Source organism: Zea mays, chromosome 2, assembly GCF_902167145.1.
Source record: "Zea mays cultivar B73 chromosome 2, Zm-B73-REFERENCE-NAM-5.0, whole genome shotgun sequence".
NCBI classification, from domain to species: Eukaryota; Viridiplantae; Streptophyta; class Magnoliopsida; order Poales; family Poaceae; genus Zea; species Zea mays.
Genome location: NC_050097.1, coordinates 220418988 through 220443381, shown reverse-complemented (window position 1 = coordinate 220443381; position 24394 = coordinate 220418988). Strand labels below are relative to the sequence as shown.

General features: G+C 46.3%; 2 protein-coding genes across 3 annotated transcripts; one reads left to right on the top strand and one right to left on the bottom strand.

The window, feature by feature from the left end:
• The first annotated feature begins 15766 nt into the window (after positions 1 to 15766).
• LOC100272332 (uncharacterized) lies at positions 15767 to 20720 on the top strand. 2 transcript variants are annotated; one of them, NM_001165457.3, is made up of 6 exons: positions 15767 to 17128; positions 18187 to 18237; positions 18315 to 18357; positions 19208 to 19248; positions 20290 to 20349; positions 20449 to 20666. In NM_001165457.3, the coding sequence occupies exons 1-6, from the start codon at positions 17063 to 17065 to the stop codon at positions 20506 to 20508; spliced, it is 321 nt and encodes a 106-aa protein (NP_001158929.1). In that variant the 5' UTR covers positions 15767 to 17062; the 3' UTR covers positions 20509 to 20666. The 2 variants fall into 2 exon arrangements, with proteins under 2 accessions (NP_001158929.1, XP_020403078.1); XM_020547489.2 differs by having other exon boundaries at positions 17028 to 18113; positions 20449 to 20720.
• A 1040-nt stretch (positions 20721 to 21760) lies between these two features.
• LOC103647892 (10 kDa chaperonin, mitochondrial) lies at positions 21761 to 24071 on the bottom strand. The gene is made up of 3 exons (XM_008672388.3): positions 23688 to 24071; positions 22677 to 22819; positions 21761 to 22068 (listed from the first exon to the last, which is right to left on the bottom strand). Exons 1-3 carry the CDS (start codon positions 23790 to 23792, stop codon positions 22020 to 22022), a joined length of 297 nt encoding a protein of 98 aa, XP_008670610.1. The 5' UTR covers positions 23793 to 24071; the 3' UTR covers positions 21761 to 22019.
• Positions 24072 to 24394: the final 323 nt, after the last annotated feature.

Sequence of the window (24394 nt, the reverse complement as noted above, 5' to 3'; positions counted from 1 at the left end):
GAGAGGGGCTGGCCACGGTGGTTGCTCTCGGGCGGCACTGGCGGGTCGCGGGGAGGTCGCCGGAGTTAATGGCTGGCTCGGGCGAGTCCGGCGAGGTACGGAGGAGGTAACGGGGAAGGCAACCAAGTACTGGGGTGGGCTTTATAGCCGTGGCGCGGGCGTGGTCACGGGCGGCCGCGGGTGCGCGGGGGTTCGCGCACGGGCGTGCTCTGAGCGCGCCCCCGGATGCCAGCTCGCGTCGAACACATGGAAGCTTGCTTCTGCCATGGTTCAACGGCCGATTAGAGCGCCATAGCGTGCGTATCTTGGCAAAGTCACTGTGTACGGTCGCTTCTCTGCTCCAAATCCTATCTTTTCGCTGTGAGTTCCAAGTCGAGATATGGTCGGGGTAGGGAGATAGAGAGGGGAGAAGTTTGCTGTGTCAGCCAAGCCCGAACCGAGACAAAAGGGGTGTCAAGTCGTGTCTAGCGCCCTAGGGTAGGTGTCATCTCTTTCCAGGGTGTTCTAGGGTTAATTTGGCGCCATTTTGTCAATTGGGTCGAAGGGTTTTGAAAAGGGGATTAAGGTGAACATGTGGAGTCTTTGTGCAAGGGTTAGTTTTTGTACTTAGGCAAAAACTGAAATTTCCCTTGTGCTAAATCTTAGGTGAACTGTTTAGGGCTTTTCTGAAAACTTTTTGGGGGTACTTCCTTACTATTAATTGTAGGTTATTAAGTGTACTACAACTTTTATATTTGGCCCAAACCATGATCATAAGGTTTACATGATCTTCTGATCATGGCTTCAATTAAGGTTCCCATTGCCTATGGGGGTTTTGCTTTAAGGTTTTGAGAGATCCCCACTTAGATGTGCATGATAAGCTAGGGCATGACATCCAAGGTGGATTACACTTGCTTAGGACCTAAAATTCCAAGTTTGGTATACTTTGCCCAATTCTGTCTTCATGTGATAATGGGTAAAAAGGGGGGTAACCTTGGGATGGATACCCTGAGTAACACCTGGGGTGTTACAGCCCTCCCCCCTTAAAGGAATTTCGTCCCGAGATTTAGGTAGAGTCCCTTGGAGGGTGCTTGAAGGTGTGCTGGTGTTGTTTTTCCTTCACACTTAAGTTTCTCTTATTAACTGCTCTTCGAATGTCATCCTCTTTGCAACTTCAGAAGGAAGCCCTTCTTAAGTTAAATCCACAACTTAGACTATCCTTTTTATCTAAGTTTTTCTTATAATTGAATTCAAAGGGCAGGTGGGGGTGGGGTTTTGGGGTTACATACCGACTCCTTTGGGTAGAAAGTCGGGGAAGCAAGAGCGTAGAAAATTCTCAGTTTCCCATGTAGCTTCTTCTGCCGAATGGTGACTCCACTGAACCTTATACATTCTGACCGACCTTGCTCGAGTTGATCTCTCCTTTTGATCTAATACCTTGACGGGGTACTCTTGGTAGGATAAGTCTGGTTCTATCTCAATGTCTGGTTCCGGGAGTACTTCGGTGGGTAGACGAACGCATTTCCGCAGCTGAGATACATGGAACACATTATGAACTGCTGACATGTGAGGTGGCAATTCCACTTGATAGGCTACGGGTCCACAAGCCTCTTTGATCTCGTAGGGCCCAATATAGCGAGGAGCTAACTTGCCCTTGATCCCAAATTTCTGAACACCCTTGGTGGGTGATACCTTAAGATAGACATGATCTCCCACCTCAAACTGTAGAGGCTTCCGCCTCTTATCATGATAGCTCCTTTGCCTAGCCTGAGCAGCTTCCAAGTTTTTGGTAATCACCCTGACCTTTGCCTCTGCCTCGAGTACCAAGTCTGGCCCAAAAATTTCCCTTTCTCCTGCTTGAGACCAATTAAGTGGGGTCCTACACCTTCTCCCATATAATGCCTCAAAAGGTGCCATCTTCAAACTGGACTGATAGCTGTTATTGTAAGAAAACTCTGCCAAAGACAAACACTTGTCCCAATCCTTTCCATAATGTAGTGCACAAGCTCGCAACATGTCTTCCAAAATTTGATTCACCCTTTCTGTCTGGCCATCTGTTTGGGGGTGGTATGCTGAGCTTCGGATGACATGGGTCCCAAGTGACTCTTGCAATTGCTCCCAAAATCGTGCCACAAATGGTGCTCCTCTGTCAGATATAATGGTCTTGGGAATACCATGCAACCTTACTATTTGATCAACATAAATTTCAGCGTACTTCTCTGCCCTGTGGGTGGTATGCACTGGCAAGAAATGAGCAGTCTTGGTCAACCTGTCCACGATAACCCAAATTGAATCATGGTGCCTGGAGGTATTGGGTAATCCCACTATGAAGTCCATGCAAATGTCCTCCCATTTCCAAGATGGTATGGGAAGGGGTTGCAAAGGGCCTGCTGCCTTCAAGTGACTGGCCTTTATCCTCTGGCAAGTATCACACTCGGATATGTACTTGGCAATTTCCCTTTTCGTTCTAGTCCACCAATATAGAGATCTGAGATCATGATACATCTTGTTGCTACCAGGGTGCATGGAGAATTTTGAAAGGTGAGCTTCATCTAGTATCTTCTTTCTAAGCTCAGGGTCCTTGGGAACAACCAATCGATCTCCAAACCATAGAATTCCCTTGCTATCCTGTCGGAAACACTTGTATTTTGAAGATGCCATTCCGCATTCATCGGGAGGCCGGGATTGGCAAAATTCATGGCCATTCCGCATTACACGTACATGATATTGAAGATGCCAGGACCACAAGGAATCATAACTGTGCGCGCCGACTTCCAAGGCGCCGCAGAGTGTTTCCGAGTGGCCATCCAAGCGGCCCTCACCACCAAGCCGTCGACGACTTCTCCAACACAGGCGAACTCTAAGCCTGAGGAGGACCTCACAGTACCGGCAAACGAAGCCCAGGCCACGACCTCTATGCGGCCGACTGAAGAAACTAAAAGGATCAACCTGGGGTTCGCTGATGAACGCAAGACTGCCATCATCAGCTCCAGCCTAGGCGACAAAAAGGAAAGCGCGCTCATCCAGTTTCTGCAAGATAACCGAGACGTATTCGCATGGCAACCTGCGGATATGCCGGGAGTCCCAAGAGAACTGGTCGAGCATAAACTGAAGGTCTATCCCCAGGCAAGGCCGATCCGGCAAAAACTACGTCGTTTCACGCCCGACAAGAGAGAGGCCATTCGCGCCGAGCTAGCTCACTTGGTTGCGGCCGGATTCATTAGAGAGGTGTTACACCCCGAGTGGTTAGCCAACCCTGTTCTTGTACTCAAAAAGAATAAAGTGGATTGGCGCATGTGCGTCGACTATACTGATCTCAACAAACATTGTCCAAAGGATCCCTTCGGGCTCCCGAGGATAGACCATGTGGTGGACTCCACCGCTGGGTGTTCTGTGCTGTCTTTCCTGGATTGCTATTCCGGATACCATCAGATTAGTTTGGCAAAGGAAGACGAGGAAAAAAACAGCGTTCATCACTCCGTTTGGTGCTTTCTGTTATACCTCCATGTCGTTTGGCCTCAAAAACGCTGGAGCGACTTATCAGAGAGCCATTCAAACATGCTTAGTCGATCACTGGGGCAAGCGTGTGGAAGCCTACGTAGATGATGCGATAATCAAAACGGAGAACTCGGAAAACTTCATTAAGGACTTGCAGCTGGTTTTCAACAGTCTACGGCGGTACCGATGGAAGCTTAATCCCGAAAAATGTGTTTTCGGGGTACCAGCAGGAAAGTTACTCGGATTTATTGTCAGCCACCGGGGAATTGAGGCTAATCCTGATAAGATCGAAGCTATCATGAAGATGGAAGCACCACGATCACAAAAGAAGGTTCAGCGACTTACTGGATGTATGGCAACTCTGAGCAGATTCATATCCAGGCTGGGAGAAAAAGGTTTACCATTTTACAAGCTACTCAAGAAAGTGGATAAGTTTCAGTGGACTTCAGAAGCACAGGAAGCTCTAGATGCACTGAAGAAATTCTTGACGACACCACCAGTGCTGAAACCGCCACGACGAGCCACGTCAACTCAACCAGCTGAAGATCTGCTACTGTATATCTCTTGCACGACTCACGTGGTAAGCACCGCGTTGGTAGTCGAGCGAGCAGAAGAAGGACATGCCTACCCAGTGCAACATCCTGTTTACTTCATCAGTGAAGTTCTGGGTCCCTCGAAGAAAAAGTATCCTCAAGTTCAGAAGCTATTATATGCAGTACTTCTAACTGCCCGCAAGCTACATCACTACTTTGACGACCACAAAGTCATAGTGGTTACTGGTTTTGCAATAGGGGATATTCTTCACAACAAGGAAGTCATTGGCCGAATAGCCAAGTGGGCCTGTGAGCTGGGATCACATGACATCGAATTTCGACCTCGCACTGCCATCAAAACTCAAGCATTGGTTGACTTCGTATCAGAGTGGACTGAACAGCAAGTACTAGATAACCCAGAGACTGCAGAAGTATGGCGAATGTATTTTGATGGCTCGCTGAAGCTGCAGGGAGCAGGAGCAGGAATTCTCTTCACCGCACCTGGAGGCGAGCACCTCAAGTATGCCCTCTAGTTGCTGTTTCCAGCCTCCAACAATGCAGCCGAGTATGAAGCTCTGATCCATGGATTGAACATCGCCATATCATTGGGCATCAAGAGACTGATGGTGTACGAAGACTCTCTGGTAGTCATAAGCCAGATAAACAAAGAATGGGATTGTTCAAGCGATTCAATGGGAAAGTACTGCACTGTCGTCCGAAAACTGGAAGATAAATTTGAGGGTCTGGAATTTCATCATGTAGAAAGAGATCGGAACACGGCAACTGATGTATTGTCCAAACTAGGGTCCAGTCGAACTCAGGTCCCACCTGGAGTCTTTGTGCAAGAAATACTACAGCCGAGCATCTCAATAGATCAAGCAGAAGAGTGTAATATCGTGAATCAACCAGAGTCAGACTCTGATGACTGGAGAAGGCCAATCATCAGGTACATAAAGAATGAAGAGGAGCCGGATGACAAAAATGCAGCCGAGCGTATCGCCAGACAGTCGGCTCACTACACACTCATTGGGAAGACATTATACAGAAGGGGTGCATCAGGCGTCCTCATGAAGTGCATTCTCTCATCTACTGGGAAGCGACTTCTGGATGAGGTCCATGCCGGGCAGTGTGGAATACACGCAGCATCCAAGACACTAGTCGGGAAGGTCTTCAGGTCAGGATTCTATTGGCCAACAGCGAAGAATGACGCAGCCGAGTTAGTTCAGAGGTGCGAAGCTTGCCAGTACTTGTCGAAGCAACAACATCTACCGGCACAGCAACTGCAGACCATACCAGTGACTTGGCCCTTCGCATGCTGGGGACTCGATATGATTGGGCCTTTCAAGAAGGCTGAAGGAGGATACACTCATGTACTGGTAGCAATCGACAAATTCACCAAATGGATAGAATTCAAACCCATTGCTTCCTTAACCTCAGCTAAAGCCGTGGAATTCATACAAGACATAATATTCAGATTCGGGATACCAAACAGCATCATAACTGACCTAGGATCCAACTTCACCAGTTCAGAATTCTTCGATTTCTGCGAGCAAAAAAGCATTCAGATCAAGTATGCTTCTGTAGCACACCCAAGAGCCAACGGGCAGGTTGAGCGAGCCAACGGGATGATACTAGAGGCACTCAGGAAAAAGGTCTTCGATAAGAATGAAAAGTTCGCAGGAAAGTGGATAAGGGAATTGCCCTACGTCGTTTGGAGCCTAAGAACCCAACCTAGCCGAGCTCTACATGGAAACACTCCTTTCTTCATGGTCTATGGGTCGGAAGCAGTGTTACCCGCTGATCTCAAGTTCGGGGCGCCAAGGCTGATCTTCGAAAGCATAGCAGAAGCCGAAGCCACTAGGATGGAGGACATTGATGTACTCGAGGAAGAACGGCTGAATGCGGTAATCCAATCAGCTCGGTACCAGCAGACTCTAAGGCGCTATCACGACAAGGTCGTGCGACAGCGATCCTTCTCTGTAGGAGATCTCGTCCTCCGCCGAATTCTAACGGGGGAGGGACGGCACAAGTTATCACCCTTATGGGAAGGACCCTTCATAGTAGCAGAAGTCACTCGACCAGGATCATATCGTCTCACTCAGATGGACGGCACAGAAATTGGGAACTCCTGGAATATAGAACACCTCAGGAAGTTTTATCCCTAGCCGTATTTCAAAGGCTATCGGGACGTCGATGTACTCTGTAAAATGGGAAATATGCCATCAATAAAAAAAGGCTTCAAAGATACTCAGTTTGTTCGTGATTGACTTGCATTCTTACCTAACTCGGGGTGACCACTATGCCCTGCTAACGGAGCAATCGACTTAAGTCGGCAACGACTTAAGCCGGTGCAACATGCTCGCGCTTACCTAACTCGGGGTGACCACTATGCCCTGTTAACGGAGCAATCGACTTAAGTCGGCAACGACTTAAGCCGGTGCAACATGCTCGCGCTTACCTAACTCGGGGTGACCACTATGCCCTGCTAACGGAGCAATCGACTTAAGTCGGCAACGACTTAAGCCGGTGCAACATGCTCGCGCTTACCTATCTCGGGGTGACCACTATGCCCTGCTAACGGAGCAATCAACTTAAGTCAGCAACGACTTAAGCCAGTGCAACATGCTCGCGCTTACCTATCTCGGGGTGACCACTATGCCCTGCTAACAGAGCAATCGACTTAAGTCGGCAACGACTTAAGCCGGTGCAACATGCTCGCGCTTACCTAACTCGGGGTGACCACTATGCCCTGCTAACGGAGCAATCGACTTAAGTCGGCAACGACTTAAGCCGGTGCAACATGCTCACGCTTACCTATCTCGGGGTGACCACTATGCCCTGCTAACGGAGCAATCGACTTAAGTCGGCAACGACTTAAGCCGGTGCAACATGCTCACGCTTACTTAACTCAGGGTGACCACTATGCCCTGCCAACGGAGCAATCGGCTAAAGTCGGCAGCGACTTAAGCCGGTGCAACATGCTCGCGCCTATATAACTCGGGGTGACCACTATGCCCTATTAACAAAGGCAACCGACTTAAGTCAGCGGCAACTTAAGGCAATCTAACGCGCTTACGATTACTCATATAGGGATGATTTCTATGTCCCGTAAACAAGTTTCAAAACCATCACACAACATTTTACTACTGCAAATTTGTGTACTGTTGAATTCTGAAACAATATGAGAATAACAATACCATCCAAGTGCTAAACTGATGTTCTCTAACAAATGTCTGACCATGCTAACCGCGCGCTCAAAGCACGCAAAAATATTTCCCTATTTCGTGATATCTTTCTCAGGGACAACCGACGAGGAAGGGCGACTTGAGGAATCAGGAGCAGCATTCACGTCAGCCCTTATATCTTCAGGAACAATCACGCCAGGTCTCCTCATCAAGATTCGCCCCGCCCGAATGGCCTTATCCATGGCTCTGTCACGCTGGGCTCTCAGAGTAATGGAAGTTTCTTCAGCAACCTTGGCAGCCAACTAAGTGGTCTCTAGCTCCTGGGCGATGGATTTCTTGGAAGCACGGAGTTCTTTGATAGTAGCATCCTTCGCCGATATCAATTGCTTGAGCCGGATCACCTCATACGTAGATTCCTGCAGCTTACAGCGATGATTGTCTAACTCCTCCATGGTGAAGCGATGACTCCTCTCCAGGATGGTCAGCGAGTTGCTAGAGTCGCGATACAGTCTGTCAAGATTGTCGCGAGAAGCAGCAAGGATACGTTTCTCTTCCTGCAAACAAAAACCAATTCCTTCAAACATCAAGCAAGCAATAGGAACACAATAACGCAAGGCACAGTTCCATAAGTCACCTTTTCAGAATCAAGCTGAGTGCGAAGGGAAGAGCTCAATGCATTGGCGTCATCTAGGGCAGCAGAGACTTGAGCTAGTTCAGTCTGGCTTTGAGAATACCTTTCTTCAAAATCTGAACACCGCTGGACCAGTTCAGCCTGATCTCGAGAATGTTTTTCTTCAAGAGTGGAAATCTGCCGAGTCATATCTAGCAGGAGACAATCAAACAAAAGGGGTCAGAATGTAAGGCAGTTCAATAATGAACACAAAGAGAATCAAAAAAGCACTAACCAGCATTGGTCGCCTCCAAGTCAGAGACACGGTGTCGAAGTAGCACTGGATTCCAACGTGTAAGAGACAAAGCTCCTTCTGGAACAGGAGCACCCTGCAACCTCAGCTGGCTAGCCATCCCGTCCACCAAAGCCTGATAAGGAGAACAGATAAGTGTAATGATAGCAGTTCATGCGGAGTAAAAATCAAGCTAAAAATATCACAAGTACCTGGAGGTTGGAAAAGAACGAAGGGACTCCCAAATCATGAGAGATCAATTGATGACCAGGCATAAGGTCGCCACCCGAAGCAGCTTGCAACGAACCAGCAGGGACCAATTCAGTGCCGTCAACAGAGCCCAAAACTTGGTCAGCGGGGACGCTGCCCTCTAAAGCGACTCCCTGGTCCAAAGCTTGGGCTACCACCATGCAGCCGGAGTGCGGAGGCGATCCCGCATGAACGTCCATGGAAGTACAAGAGGGAGACCCCACTCGGACACCCTCGGGGGCTGGGTCACGGTTCGCGCTGCCCACTTGAGCCAGATCATCTCCGGCAGTACCCTCGGGGGCTGGGCAGTAGCTTGCGCTTCCCACCCGAGCCGAGTCATCCCCGGCAACACCCTCGGGGGCTGGGCAAGTGTCAACACCGCCCTTGAGAACCAAGTTCTCCGCAATAGCCGCCTCTAAGGCTGATGAACCCTTAGTTACTTCCATGGGACCAGGACGATCCAAGTCAGTCTCCTGACCCTCGAGACCGCGCTCTAAGGTCGATGAGGCACGGGATGACCTCAATCCAGCGTCGAGCACATCAGCACAAACCTCCATCACACCATCATCTGCCGGCTCGGATAACAGATCCTCTGGAACCATATCCTCAAGAGTCTGATCAAAATTCGCCAGGGTCAATTCTTGCAGACCAATGAGAGCAGACAAAGCAGGAGAAGGAACTCCACTACTTTCACCACTGGCGACATACTGCCGACTGTTCTTTCGAGTCAGAGGGACCTCATCTTCTTCCTCCCCATCGTCTTCACCAGCAGCACACGCAACACCCCCATTGGGATCAACAACAGATGGAGCACACCCATTGGGATCAGCAACAGATGGAGCACACCCATTGGGATCAGCAGCAGATGGAGCACACCCAGTGGGGTCGGCGTCAGTAAATTCAGGCACAAGCGCTTCTTCAGCAGCAGGAACCGAAGTACCAACGTCCTGATCCAAACTAGATACTCGCCGGAGGCGTCTCTTTTTCTTTTTCTGCTCATCAGCAGGAGGATCAAGTTGATTGACTCGGCAAGGACGTCTCAGGCGAACACTGACAGGCTTCTGAACATCTGAGGTTGTACCAGCCTCTGGGAGAGGCGCCACCACCAATGTCCCAGCAGGAGCAGCATCAGAAGAATCCTCAGCCAGCAAATCAAGCATAGCACTTATCTCTGCATCGCTAGGATCCAAGGGCACCTCAAAGTGGACCTGTCGTTCACTATCAGGAACTTCCCCGAGCGAGGCAACCAAGACGCTAACTTCTTCAGCAGAGGGTCGCACTCTAAGGCCCAAACTGCCATCAGTGACAGGTGGATTCGACACAAAAAGAGTGAAGGCCTTGGGAGGAGGCAAGTTCCAGGCTGAGTATGCCACTGGGGCACCAACATTTGATACCTTGCCTCTAAGAATCATCTCAAGCCGGTTCACCAAGTCTACAGAGGGAATTCTTCTGTTGGTACCCGAGTCGAGTCAGCTAGGCCTCGGTACAGATAAGCCGGGTATGCCATATCTTTCAACGGCTGAATATTCTTGAAGACAAAATCAGCAACCACAGCCTCAGCAGTCAGACCCCTCTCCTTCAGCAGTCCAACTTCAGCTAGCAAAGTCCCTGCCTCAGCCACCTCCTGATCAGTGGGGGATTCAGTCCAACTCGGAGTACGAACATCCGGTTGTCTTCCCGACCGTGAAGGGAGAGAATTGCCATGGTTCTCAACAATAAACCATTCCAAGCGCCATCCCTTGATACTGTCTTTGAGAGGGATTTCCAGATACTCAGTCTTCCTCCCACGGCGCATCTCCAAACTAGCCCCCCGGCCATCCCAGGGCGACAGTGATACAAGTACTTCCACAACCCAAAATGTGGCAGCACGCCAAGAAAAGCTTCGCATAAATGAATGAAAATGGAAATTTGCAGAATAGAATTGAGATTCAAATGGGTCAGGTTAAGATGATAGAAATCAAGGAGGCCGCGGAAAAAGGGAGAAATGGGAAGACCGAGACCGCGGAGAAGAAAAGGAACGTAAATTACGGATTCATGGGTATCCTCTGTCGGAACAGTAACCCCATGACAAATCCGCCAAGAACACAGCTCCCTCGGGGGAAGGACCCCGATGGACACGAGGTGGAGAAGGTCGGGCTCGGAGACAACAGACATGTGATTACCTGCGAAAGGCAACTGACTGTTGGGGTCGATTGGGGGAATCACCGCGGCGGATGAACTCGAGGCTTTCCGCTTGGGTGCCATCTCAATCCTACTGGCGGACGGAGCAAGAGCCGAATTGCAGAGAGGATTTGGAGGCAGGAAAGCAAGAACTAGGGCACGGAAAGCAGAGGCGGCTAAAAGCGCAGTACTTATGGATATTCCCGAGCCAGATATCGTTTCAAAAAGCGCCCAGTCAGCACCCGGCAGTTACCTCCAAAACACCAGCGTGTCACGTTGTCACTCGGCAGTTACTTCCAAAGCACCAGCGTGCCACATCGTCACCCGACAGTCACTCCCACATCATCACTCGGCTATTACCCTCAACATGGCCGACACAGCCCGTTCTAATTCGGTCATTATCTCTAAAACGCTGACGTCATCTTCAGTCGCTCGGCAGTTATCTCTAAAATTCCGACGTCGTCTTCAAGTCGCTCGGCAGTTATTTCTAAAACTCCGACGTCATTCTCAGGTCACTCGGCGTTACCTCTAAAACTCCGACGTCGTGTTCAGTCGCTCGGCAGTTACCTCTAAAGCTCCGACGTCATGTTCAATCGCTCGGCAGTTATCTCTAAAACTTCGACGTCATTCTCAGGTCACTCGGCGTTACCTCTAAAACTCCGACGTCATGTTCAATCGCTCGGCAGTTATCTCTAAAACTCCGACGTCATTCTCAGGTCACTCGGTGTTACCTCTAAAACTCCGACGTCGTGTTCAGTCGCTCGGCAGTTACCTCTGACACGCCGACGTCGTCTTTGGTCGCTCGGTAGTTATCTCTAAAACTCAGACGTCGTCTTCAAGTCACTCGGCAGCTACCTCTAAAAGCGTCAATATGATGCCCGAGTTATTTACTTACTATTCCAAGGAAATCAACTTCACAAATAAGGTGGGCGGAGGAATGATTCAAGAACTCTGAGTTATGCTACAACCAGAGAGCATCATGAGCAATGAATATCACAGCAGAAGTTAACTGATTACGAAGCAGAACAATCGGCACAGAGAAGGCAATATCTTTCTTCATTAAGGGGAAGTAACAGTACTTACAAATTAACTCATTATGAGTTGATACTTCCCTACTACTACTACTACTACTACTACTACTACTACTACTACTACTACTACTACTACTACTACTACTACTACTACTACTACGCTACACTATACTACTCTACACTACTAATACTACTACATTATTTCACTATACTACTTCTAATCTATACTAATATCTAAAAACTAGTGGCATTTAGCCACTGACCTTGTTGCTGCCCTTGTTGCTGCCGCCGCCGCCGCCCCTGCTGCTGCCGCCGTCGCCATCCTTGCTGTCGCCCCTGCCGCCACCGTCACCGTCACCGCCGCCATCGCCTTCGTCGTCGTCGTCGTCGTCCTCGCCATCGCCGCCACCGTCCTCCTCGGACGAGTCCTCCTCGTCCGAGGAGTACTCCGACTCATCCAAGCCCTCGAGCCCGGAGCGCTCGACGGCCCAGATGTAAGTCCAGACCTCCGCCGCAAGCCCCTGGGAGTCGTCTGAATCGTCAGACGACTCACGCAGAGGAATGGGAGCCGGGGACCCCTCAGACTCAGAGGAGAACTCCTCCTCTGAGTACTCCGAGTCACCGAAGTCCTCGGATGGAGGAGTCGGCTCACGCTTGCGCTTGTTGTTCTTGCCCATGGTAGAAGCGCGAGAAGGAGAAGAAAGCAAGCAGTGGAGAACAGCAAGAGATATGAAAAAATCGGAGAGGCAAAGGCACTATTTATAGAAGAAGAAGGCAACCGCTCACCTCCAACCACGGTCACTGAACAGTCGTGAGGCATTCAATACACACTTCAACTCGTCTGAAGACACGTTAGGCGGCTGACGCCGTTTCACGCAACGCAATACCCATTGGGACTCCGGTCAACAGCGTGGATGATATGATTACGCCCGCCGTCGCATCACATTACTACTCAGAAGCAGCCGGCTAAAACACTCAGCGTACCAAGCCGTCCCTTGTCCACACCCATTGGGGGGGGACGCCCAGGAATTATCAGTATATTTTTCAAAACCGTCACATCTGTGCAGGGCATGCAATGAATACCTCAAGACAAAAATGAGATATCAGTAAGGATCAGAGGAAAGCCAAATATAGCCGGGGAAGTACAAAATCTGACCGACAGAAGCGACATGAATACTAGCCAGGGAACGTCCATCAAATGTCCAATCAGTCGTAGAGCAAATAAATTGCACCACCCAGCAAGACATGGGTGGATGGCAAACTCGGCTGCAAAAGACAAAATACATGCTGACCTCTGAAGCATAATATTGATGACATAATGCTGACCTCTAAAGCATAATGTGGATGGCATCATTCTGACTTCTAAGGCAGAAACGATAACCTTCAACAAAAAGACACGAAAGGAAGACCTTCGAGTGGATTATCCTCAAAAATCCACTCAAAGCTCAGGGGCTGCACCCATTGGGTGCACCTTCGATGCACCCCATGGATTACCAGTTCAAGCCAAGATAGTGCCGACTTCTAAGGCATGAGACAAGATTAAAGACAAGGCTGGCTCTCAACCAAAGAACAAGAGTAAAATAAAGATAATTTCTGATAAAGACCTTCGAGCAGATTATTTTCCAAAATCTACTCGAAGCTCGTGGGCTACACCCATTGGGTGCACCTCCGGTGCACCCAACGAAGTCCAGGGTCCCACAAAAAGAAATGCCGACCTCTAAGGCACAAACATGAAGCAAGGCTCCAGTCTACGAGTGATCTAAGCAGAAGGAGACAGTAAAAAATCATTTTTACTGGACTGCTTGGAAAGCATCTCTTATCATAAATAAAGACTACAAGCTGGACCTGGGATCTTTGGGCTGATTACCTCAAAATCAACCCAAAGATCGGGGGCTTGTGGGGGACAGATATCCCCCAGGTCCACTGGAAGGGTAAAAGACCTCACGAGAGGCCCAAGGGCCCAATAAATCGTAAGGCCATTCCTTCGTGGGCCTGGGGAGGGACAATCGGTAAAGCAGGTTGACGTAAGGCCGGATTGGTGTAAGCCCGGACGGCCCACAACGTTGAGCAAGCGACCACAACAAAGATCCGACTCTCCCGCGCTGGAGCCCCATGCAACGGAACCAGGCGAGGATAGGTCGACAGAACCATAGGAAGATAGACTCAAGTAGTTCACTGTCTTTTAGGTGCACATTGCTATCATATCCACATGTATTGCCCCACGGTCGAATATATAAGGCCTAGGGGGCACCCCTTCAGAACGATCGATCCCATTACTCAGTCTCCCACCTTAACTCTCCACGTTCTCACTTTAGAGAGCTACCTTGTAACTCATTACACAAAGCATACCCGCCAGGACGTAGGGTGTTACGCATCTCTAAGCAGCCCGAACCTGTAAACACTGTCCATTGTCCCTCGTGCATCTGGCACGAACCATTTTGCTGCAGTCGGCGACACCGTCCTACTCCTAAAACACCTTGAGGGGCAACCCCGGGTGTGCGGTCGGACCCAAAACACCGACATGGAGCCCTTGTGTTTGCACCCAACATATTTGACAACTATTTTTCCTGATTTGTTAGTGAGCACATAAGAAGCATCAAAAGTTTGAATGAAATATTATGATCATTTGATGCAGTAGGAGTTCTCTTTTTAGGCAATTTAACATGGGTTGATTTTCTAGAACTAGAAGCCTCATTTTTATACATAAAAGCATGATGTGAAACAGTATGAGGTTTCCTAGCATGAATCCTTCTAATTTTGTGCTCAGGATAATTAGCAGGATATAAAATATAGCCTTCATTATCATGAACCATGGGTGCCTTGCCCTTAACAAAATTAGACAATCTTTTAGGAGCATTAATTTTGACATTGCTTCCCTGTTGGAAACCAATGTCATCCTTAATGCCAAGGCGTCTCCCATTATAGAGCATGCTTCTAGCAAATTTAAAATTTTCATTTTCAATTTCATGCTCATTAATTTTGGCAGTTAATTGAGCTATATGATCATTTTGTTGTTTAATTAAAGCAATGTGACCATTTATAGCATCAATATTAACATCTCTACATCTAATACAAATAGTGACATGATCAACAGTAGATGTAGAGGGTTTGCAAACATTTAATTCATCTATCTTAGCATGTAATATGACATTCTCATTTCTAAGACAAGAAATAGAATTATTGCAAACATTTAAATGTTTAGCCTTGGAAATTAAACTAACATTTTCAGTTCTAAGGCTAGAAATTGATTCATTCAATTTATCAATCTTAGCATTTAAACTAGTATTTTTATTTCTAAGATTGGTAATTGAACCATGGCACATGCTAAGCTCCTTAGTCAAATTTTCACATTTTTCAACTTCCTGAGCATAAGCATTTTTTACTTTAACATGCTTTTTGTTTTCTTTAATAAGGAATTCCTCTTGTCTATTCAAAAGTTCATCCTTCTCATGAATAGCTCGTATCAATTCATTTAATTGTTTTATTGCATGTTAAGGTTGGCAAAAAGAGTAAGCAAATCATCTTCATCATCACTAGAACTACCCTCATCACTAGATGTAGTATATTTGGGGTTGGTTCTAGATTGTACCTTCTTCTTTTTGCCGTCCTTTGTCATGAAGCACTTGTGACCGACGTTTGGGAAGAGGAGGCCCTTGTTGACGGCGATGTTGACGGCATCCTTGCCGGAGGAGGAGTCAGTGGAGCTCTCTAGGAAGTTAGCGGCTTGTTTGACCACACCCGCGGATCAGCAACTGAAAACTAACTTCCTAGAGGAGGCAGTAGGAAGTTAACTGCCCATGCTAACTTCCTAGAGGCAGCCGTAGGAAGTTAGCTGGCCATGCTAACTTCCTAGAGGCGGCCGTAGGAAGTTAGCGGCTCGCTTAACCGCACACATGGGCCAGCATGTGAAAACTAGTTTCCTACAACTTTTATAAAATACCGTAGGAAGTTATGTTTATTTTCTAGAGCTACTAGTTGCCTCCCAAAAGTTATTTATTTCCTACGGTTTGTTATAAAAGCTGTAGGAAGTTAAAAAATCGTAGGAAGTGTATGTTTTTGGTGTAGTGCGACCAGAAGACATTGGGTAGGCGTTAAGACTATATTTAGATATCTCAAAGGCACTCAAGATTTTGGCTTGTTTTTTCTGAAGAATCATGACCAAACTATGGTGGGCTATGCTGATGCTGGATATCAATCAGATCCCTATAATGGTATATCTCAGACTGGCTTTGTATTCGTGTGTGGTGGCACTGTTGTATCCTAGAGATCGCGCAAACAGGCATTAGTAACGACGTCTACTAACCACTCAGAGATTATCTCGCTATATGAAGCCGCACGAGAATGTGTTTGACTACGGCGGATGACTAACCACATCCAGAAGTCATGTGGTTCCAACACCACAAATAACTCCACCATTATCTATGAAGATAATGTTGTATGTGTTGCACAAATGGAAACAGACTATATATATTAAGAGCAATAAGACTAAGCATATTTCTCCTAAGTATTTTTATCCTCATGAACTCCAGATTGAGGGTGAGGTGAAAATCCTGCAAGTCAAGTCTTGTGATAATCTGGCTGATTTATTCACTAAATCCTTACCTGTAGTCACATTCAGAAAATGTGTACGAGGTATAGGGATGAGACATTTGAGAGACCTGCAGGTTCAGGGGGAAATCACCTCTGAACTTCAGCCCTTACTATTCGACCTGAAGATCGTATATTATAGACCTTGAAGGTTGCAGTTGCCCTGAAGACACCCGTTGTACTCTTTTCCATTGTGAGTTTTCCTGAAGTTTCTCACAGATGGTTTTTAACGAGGCAACAAGTGCAATACATCGAGTGGCACTATGCTCTCTTTTCTCCATTTTTTCCCGCTGGGTTTTTTCGGAGTTTTGATGAGACATAAGTCGTCACGGTATTCGCCCAAGGGGGAGTGTTAAGAAACCTTAAAAGGGGTTTTATGGACTAATACCGAAACTGCCCTTGAGAGAGTTCGAGACTTATATATATGTATCTATACCCATCATAATAAAGATATACAAAAAGAGGTTTCATTCACTGTGTCTCTTGTTCTTCTGTGTGTTGGATTACTGGGAAGGAAGCGGGGTTCTACAACTTCTCGCGCCCCTACTGTTGTCGGGAGGGTTCGAAGTCTGAATCGGGGATCTGGGACGACTACGTTATTTAACCAGTTACATCCCTTACCACGAGCACATGATTAGTAAGACCGCGTAATAGCATGCGCACGTGTATATCCCACTGGTGTTAGTAGAAGCACTTGTGGTCAGCCCACTAGTATTCTGCTCGGCCTTAAATGTACTGGGCCCGCTTGTCTCCGAGCCATCCGGCCCATGTGGTGAGAATCGAAGCTAAGCGTTCGTGAACTCATCCAATCCATCTTCTCTCAAACGAGTCCACATCCACATCGGCGTGCTCCCGAGCCCTGAACGCTGTCCCTGACCCGTTCACCCGTCGCAGGCGAGCAGCAGACAGCCAGAGGAGACGTCGCGCCTGTGCCTACCATGGACGAGAAGGAGTTCTGGCGCATGCTCGACCTCTTCCCCGTCGTCCGCTCCCGTGACTATTGCGTAATCCTCCTCTCCTCCGCCAGGCCCCACTATCACTCTCCTTTTCTCTCTGCCTATGCAGCTAAGTCCGGGGTTCTGATTTGGGGACGTCCCAAATCCCAAGCCGCGATCTGTGGCGTGTAACTCGATTGGTAATTCGGGGCACCATAGTCTAATCGTCCTTTCTATCGATTCCGGTGACCCGATCTCCTGTTGCGACACGCACTGTTGTCAGATTGCAGCTCCGGGCTCCGAGATCAGCTCGATGTTTGCAGAAATAGTTGCGGTAGAGGACCATGTAGCCTTTGGTCAGAGGATGAATTAAAGGTGATAGCACATTAGCATCCTTGAATAGAATTTACGATGCTACCTTTGTAGGATGCAATGCTGCAACGAAGAAAGAGAAGAGAAGCGAATTTTATCCATGTGCCCTGAACAGCCTAGTTTTTCTTCCCTTCTTTTGAGGGTAAAGGGGGATTACTCATTTTCTCCCTTTACTATAAAGAATGCCCCTGCAGAATGGGACCATACATATATTAACACTCCCTGCCTAATAATAGTTGGAATGCTTCTAAAGGGGGGTTCCAGGTTTAGTCTGTTACTCCTAGCCTCTCAAGTTAAGCAGTCTACTATTAGTCTTGTACTGTTCTTCCCGTGCCATTTAAGAAAGTAGGCTATTGTTGGCCTCTTAAAGTGGGTAAGTATTAGTGACAAACTTTGAAGGTAGAGATCGACAAAGTTGTTGCTATCTCTGCGTTGAGCTACACATAGTCACGCAATGTCATAAATGCTTGTTTCTATTTGAGTTCAAGGTTTGTGGTTCAGAGAGTATTGCATGGGGGGATGGCCGCATGGGACTTTGGTGGTATGCATGCATTTATCTAAATAGAAAACTGGGTTGAACCAGAACAAAGGGTAATGTATTAAATAAGCACATTGGCATGCAATCATAAGTTCATCACCTATGTGGCAGATGTCCCATTGCAGAAGTAACTGAATAAATATGGTTAGTTCTTTTTTCCTGTTTGCAGACCTTTTGAGCATGAACTGATGCAATTTTTTTTGGGAGGCAAATGTAGGCTGATCCTGGAACATCTATCAGAGGAACCAGACAGCGATCACGAGTTCAGGTGTGTTTGATTTAGTTATCTGGGTGCTGCTACCTAATTGTGCCTGTTAACTATGCTAATGAAGCTATTGCTTGCAGGAGGCAGCGAAGGGCAATGACAAGGACTCATCCGACGCACAAGGTATGCCAGCCAATAGTTTTTTGTCCATCTAGATAAATTTAGATTAGAAATTGCAAAACCCAAATCTGCCATGTGTAACATGTCTTTATGCTTTAAATATATCATCAGCAATTATCCTTGTATGAGGAAAATGCTGATTTCCCCCTTCATCCCTGTTTACTTGAATCCAAGGGGCAGTTATTCATGATCTGGGATACCTATTAGGCTTAGGTCTCCCTGGCAACAATTTGTCATATCCAGGGTCAGTAATCGGTTGTGAATGCTTTACATTCTTGATGGCTTTGCTCCCTATCAAACAACTGAGATGTTGATAACTACAACTGGTCACAACCCAATTCAACTTACTTTCACTTTCACCTGATTCATTTAGATCTGGTTTTCCAAATTGGGTTCACAAGCAACTTACTATCAGCACCTGTAGTTTCTTCTACTCAACCTTAGATATATCATCACTTTCGAAAACATCAAACCAGACTTGCAACCACACAATGCATAATTGACTGTCATACAAATTTGATCAAGAAAAAATATATATCTTAAATATACGGTCTCTTACATATCTGATATGAAGGACTGAACAGTTAACCAATGGAATAAAATGACGCTGAGACGTGCTTTATGGTCAATTACTGAGTGATCAGTGCTTTTTTCCCCTAGGGTGTCCACTCATTTTTTTTCAGTCTGAATTGAGGCCATTAGTAAATGGTCACCTATTGAATGGGAATGACAACTTTGGCACCGACACACTTTCTTTTATTCTGCATTCCACTAACAATTATAGATATTTAATTATGCTCCAATATGCCATAACAAAGTAGAATAGTCACTAATTTTCTTCCATGTTTCACAGATTTATTTATGCAGAAGTTGAAGATGGCTGCAGAGAAAAAGGTTTGTATATTTATTTTCCAGTATCAGGAAGAGCAACTCAATACAATGGTGTGAAACGTTTTTGAGAGCTTTGAGTAATGTTGTGTGTCTTTTAGATATGTTGTTTGAAGAAGAATAAATTGGAGGCACACACTACTTGGCTCCATGTATAATATCTGGATTTGAAAAATTGTGCTGAATATATCCGGTTCAGTTAAATACCAGCAGACGACCCAAACTTATAGGAAAATACCACTCATATCTCCATTAAGGCGATGCTTTATCTCAGTGCCATTTGTTGCTAGTCTACTCCTTTGTTCCACCCCCTTCTCTGTTCACCACCGAAGTTGTGACCCAATTTTGTGGTTATGCCCATGTAGCTCCTGTTGGTCTGAGTGGTTGAGAGTGAGAGGAATGCTATGAAGGATTGGCTACTAAGTTGACAAGCTTTTGGAGGTTGTCAAAGTACATATTTTTTTCATGTGTTTTGGGTGAAAATATACATAATAGAGAACTGTTTATGGAAATCAACAGGGTTCCTTGTTCTGGTTTTTGCCTCATTCTGGTGGGTTTACTGAATTCCTGAATCCTGAACCAATAGTTGCCCTCCGAAGTCCTAATCTAGGAACAATTTGATTGCATAAAACCAATTTCGTCAGCAACCTCCATATCCCACTCCATATCCCAACAGTGTTTCTGGAGATGGCCTAAGTAGATTCCGTGTATACCAGAAGCTGCTGTAAAAGCTTTACAATCATGGTTGTTAAGGAATGACAAGATCATTTTAGAAGCCAGGAAATAGATTGTTCTTGGCTTCTTCCCTGAAGACTTAGATTGGTGTACAATTTGATGTCGGTGGTAGCATCACTACAGCCACAACTATTTTGGATACCGTATTTCTGTTTATGGCATGCCATTTTTTGGACTATATGTTTGGGTAGTAGTATTGTATGGTTGGTGCACTCTTGCCACCTTTGTTCGAATACACATTAACTTTCTGGCAAGTTCGAACACACATTTTTCTGCTAGTTTAATAAATTGTTTTGCCTCACACTATGGCAGATTGGAACAACAAAAGCAGAGTTCTTCTGCAAGGCATTTGAAGAAACTCATGAGAAGCTTGTACTGACTTGCCTCCCTCATTCGACATTTTAATACCGACAACTATCCATACACGCTAAAGTTTTTTTTTCTGGAATTGGCCCATGTGCATGCATGCAGGTTTACAAAGAGCTGAATTTGGATGCTGCTAAGAAGTTTCTGAGCGCATATGAGAGCTGATGATGAACAGTAGGTAGATGCTGCTCAAGGATAGGCAGGTGTCAATGATCCTAGAAAGTTGTTGATGCTGTCGAGATTTTGATCATTGACAAACTTGTGTTGTGTGCAGACAGTAGACATCCCTTTTTGGTCAGCTACACTTCTTTTTTCAGAGAAACTTTTGAAGTTGTCCAATTGTACGCTGATATACGTTTTTCTCGGTTTGCTCGTCCCCCTTTTTTCGCTCTAGAAGCTCTGAAACTAACCAATCCAGGTAACCCGTCTACTAACCCATCTGTAGGGTGACAATCCGTACGACCGTACCCATCTTAGGACTTGTTCGGTTATTCCTGTTACCTATGGATTGGATGAGATTGAAAAAATTTGAGAAGAAATTTAACTTACTTGAGATTTAAACCCATCCAGTCCCACTCAATCCATATGGATTGAGAGCTAACCGAACGAGCCCTTATAATCCATATGGATTGAGTGGAATTAGCTGAGTTTAAACTCCAATCAAGCCAAAATTTTTAGACCTTGTTCGGTTATTCAAATTCCAAGTGGGTTGAAATGGATTTTGACTTATTGTAGATTTAAACCGACTCGCTACCATCCAATCCACATGAATTAGCGTTGAAAAGAACAAGGTCTTATTCATCCAATGCATGTGTAATAGAAATAATCGAATAAGGTCTAAAAATTCCTTAGACACATCTGAGTTCATGTAACATGGTGAAACCTAACTAGTTTATAGTTGGATCACACCCACATCCGTACAATTACAGCCGGAAACGGGTGCAGCTGCAAGCTTGTCGTGCTGGTGTCTACAAGTAGATTATATACCAGCAGGGCAACAGCAGCACAGCAACGCCTACGGAAATATCAACAGCTTTCAGCAGGGTGCAGCTGTGGATCACGCAGTTCAGCTGCACTTAAAGGGGTGTTTGAGATGGCTTCTGATTCTAGCTTACAACTCCAGCTCCACCAAATTTTTTAGAGATGTAGCTATCCACACAGGGCTAAACAGCCACTGCAGCTGCCGATCGAATGCGGCTGAACAGCCGCTTCAGCTACTCGTTAGCAACAGTGCACTTCAGCAGCAACAGCGATGCAATGCAGCCTTGTGTAGGGACGTGGGTGGGCTAGCAACCGAACCAGGCAACCCGTATGCGGGATCATGCGCCATCTTCAGTTGAACAGCACCGATAATCAGATTGAGCGGCATGCCCAGCTGCTGCCTTCGCCTTTGATGGATCGTGCAAAGGTTCACAAGTAAATCCGATCCCGTTAATTGCTAACTTAAAACAGAGAGCACTTCAACAGGGGACAGGGAGGAGAACAAAATATTGGGAACCAGTTCAAATTCGAAAGTTTTCTAAATTGCATCACAAAAAAGCAACAAGTTTTATCCTCATGATATGATGTTTCACCACAAATTTATGACATCACGACAGGGCACAGTTCTTTCTGGAGTTTGTTCCCAGCTTCAAATCCTACGCATATCACCACCACCCGCTTGCCCGCGATCTGAATCAGTCCACAAGTGTGCCCAAAATGTCATCCTCTCTGAAGAGGAGGTACCTGATTTTTTTTCAGAAGAGCAACGGCTCAGGTCAAGAGAAACAATTGTGATGATGTCATAAACAGAAAAATAATCTTGAATGAAAACAAATCAAACAGCCTGTTAACGCTGCATTTGCTTCCCACAACTGATTGTATTGCCAGGTAGCAACCAGAGATGTTAAGATACGACATGTTTTTATCTATAGACACAAAAACCATGGGTTGGCATGCAGCGCATCTAACAACCACAAAACATTTGACAATTAAAATACTGTCCTAAAATAGTAGTCATTTTAGCACTTGGTTTTAATGTCTATATTTAGATCACGATGAATCTAGACACATATAAAACACATACATCAAATATTGTATAAATCCACTAATTACCTAAAGTGAATTTTAATTTGGGACCGAGGACTAGTTGCTACCATGATTCCATATCATATATTATGGATTTGTGCTAGTTCAACATGTCAGGATGGTTTTTTAGAACAGCAAATAATACAGCTGCAAGACAATTTTTTATATATTACAACAGTTCTACTGTAGTACTGTGTGCCTTATTGAGAGATTGATCAGGCAGTAGCAGTATAGCACAACATTTTCAAGCACAGAAGAACGCTTACTCTTTATCAGCCGCAAGCTTGACTTCAGATCCACCATACTCGGGCAGAAGAACAGTGTCGCCTTCCTTCAGAGCAACTGGGATCAGATTGCCTGCCTTGTCGCGCTCACCAGGGCCAACAGCCACCACTTTAGCAGCATTCAGCTGCACCAAGAGCAACACTGTTAAACAGAGAATTGATTCTAAAGCTACAACAATTCGTTCCTCCAGTTGAACACACCCAAATACAATGTTGAATACTAAATAATTAATTAATAAGTCCAAATTGAAAACGAAAGTATCTTTATTTGAAACAATACAGAAGGATATTTCCACAGAAATATTGTTAAACAGTGAATTAATGTACACTTCAAAAACATAAGACAATTCGTTTCTCCAGTTGAAAACCAACACTACCCAAAAGCCATAAAGAGAGGAAAATGTAAAACTGCAACTAGCCATTAAAAGCATGCTAAATTAAAAAGTGTGAAAAGAAAATAGAAACTCAGATAGCTACTAGCACATGAACGTTTTCAGGTAAAAACTTAAAAACTTGTTCTTTTTTTAAGAATAGAAACTCATGTAGCTTACTGAAATCCCGCAGACAATGTGGTCAGAACCAACGGGACACAAAAGTTTGGAACTGCATGTAGCCATAAAGCATGCTATTTAAATTTATGCTTCATAAAAAAAACATACCCAGTTGTACGATAATATTGTTATACCTAAGTTAAGAATCGCAGTCCAAACCAAGCAATCTGAATCACATAGACCTAGCTACAACCCAATGAGAACTAACTTCACCGGTGGGTGGAAGAATCGAGAAAATTTGCAGCTGCTTACAACTATTCGCAATCTACAAAGCGATCCAAATCGCCCAACCTGCAACCGCCCAACCCCTGCAGACGTTTTCAGTTAGGCAAGCGAGCGGCGCGGAACACCTTTCCTGACACCATGATCTAAACGCCCCTCGCCGGAAACTGAATCCACTAAACTAATCAAAAACAACATTAGCGGGCGATGGTGCTGCTACCTGCTTGGATGTTTCCGGGAGGAGGATGCCGCCGGCGGTCTTCTTGGGCTGCACCAGCTTCTCCACCAGCACCCGGTTCAGCGACGGGAGCAGCCTCTTCGCCATCGCCGCCCTCCTCTCGTTTCCCTTCTTCTTGCGCAGCAAGACAAAGAAGAAAAAAGCTCGACGCTTCCACAGTTCCACTCGCGGCTCGCCTCACCGATAAACCTGGGTCCTGGGTTTAGGGTTTTATGAAAGGGTGCGATGGCAGTGGAAAAATTACGAGCCTGTTCCTGGGGAATTGGGGATGTGCTCTGCGCCGCCGCAACGTGCCAGCGTGCTCCCGGCCTCTCGGGTGCCCTCTAGAACGTTCTTCATTGGCTGGTATGGGCCGAGCCCCCGGATGGCCCACTATTTCTCTAACAAGAGTTTCTGGGCCCGCTAAAGGCGAGCTACTGCTTCTTGATAAAGCCTACGGCTCATTTAGTCGGGCTGTGGCTACACGGTCCCAGAACACGATCAAGAGGCCCAATCCAGCAGGTTTGCAGTGCCGCCGCGGCTGTTAAGTAACCCTAGTTAGGGTTATGTGGGCAAATACCGACTTTACCCCTGAGGGGTCTCACATCTCTATATAAGGAACTTGTGCACCCCTCATAATACAGAGAAGAAAAAGAGGCCAGAGGCCCAACTCTACACCATGTGTCTTGTGTACTTTTTGTCATGCTTAT

What these genes read in the sequence shown, in the direction of transcription:
- LOC100272332 (NM_001165457.3), top strand. Translation starts at nt 17,063, where the DNA reads ATGGACGAGAAGGAGTTCTGGCGCATGCTCGACCTCTTCCCCGTCGTC. An exon ending in TCCGCTCCCGTGACTATTGC is followed by an intron (nt 17,129 to 18,186) that starts GTAATCCTCCTC and finishes AGGCAAATGTAG; the next exon opens with GCTGATCCTGGAACATCTAT. An exon ending in GGACTCATCCGACGCACAAG is followed by an intron (nt 18,358 to 19,207) that starts GTATGCCAGCCA and finishes CATGTTTCACAG; the next exon opens with ATTTATTTATGCAGAAGTTG.
- LOC103647892 (XM_008672388.3), bottom strand. Translation starts at nt 23,792, where the DNA reads ATGGCGAAGAGGCTGCTCCCGTCGCTGAACCGGGTGCTGGTGGAGAAG. An exon ending in TCCCGGAAACATCCAAGCAG is followed by an intron (nt 22,820 to 23,687) that starts GTAGCAGCACCA and finishes CTCTTGGTGCAG; the next exon opens with CTGAATGCTGCTAAAGTGGT. An exon ending in AAGCTTGCGGCTGATAAAGA is followed by an intron (nt 22,069 to 22,676) that starts GTAAGCGTTCTT and finishes AAAAAAAATCAG; the next exon opens with GTACCTCCTCTTCAGAGAGG.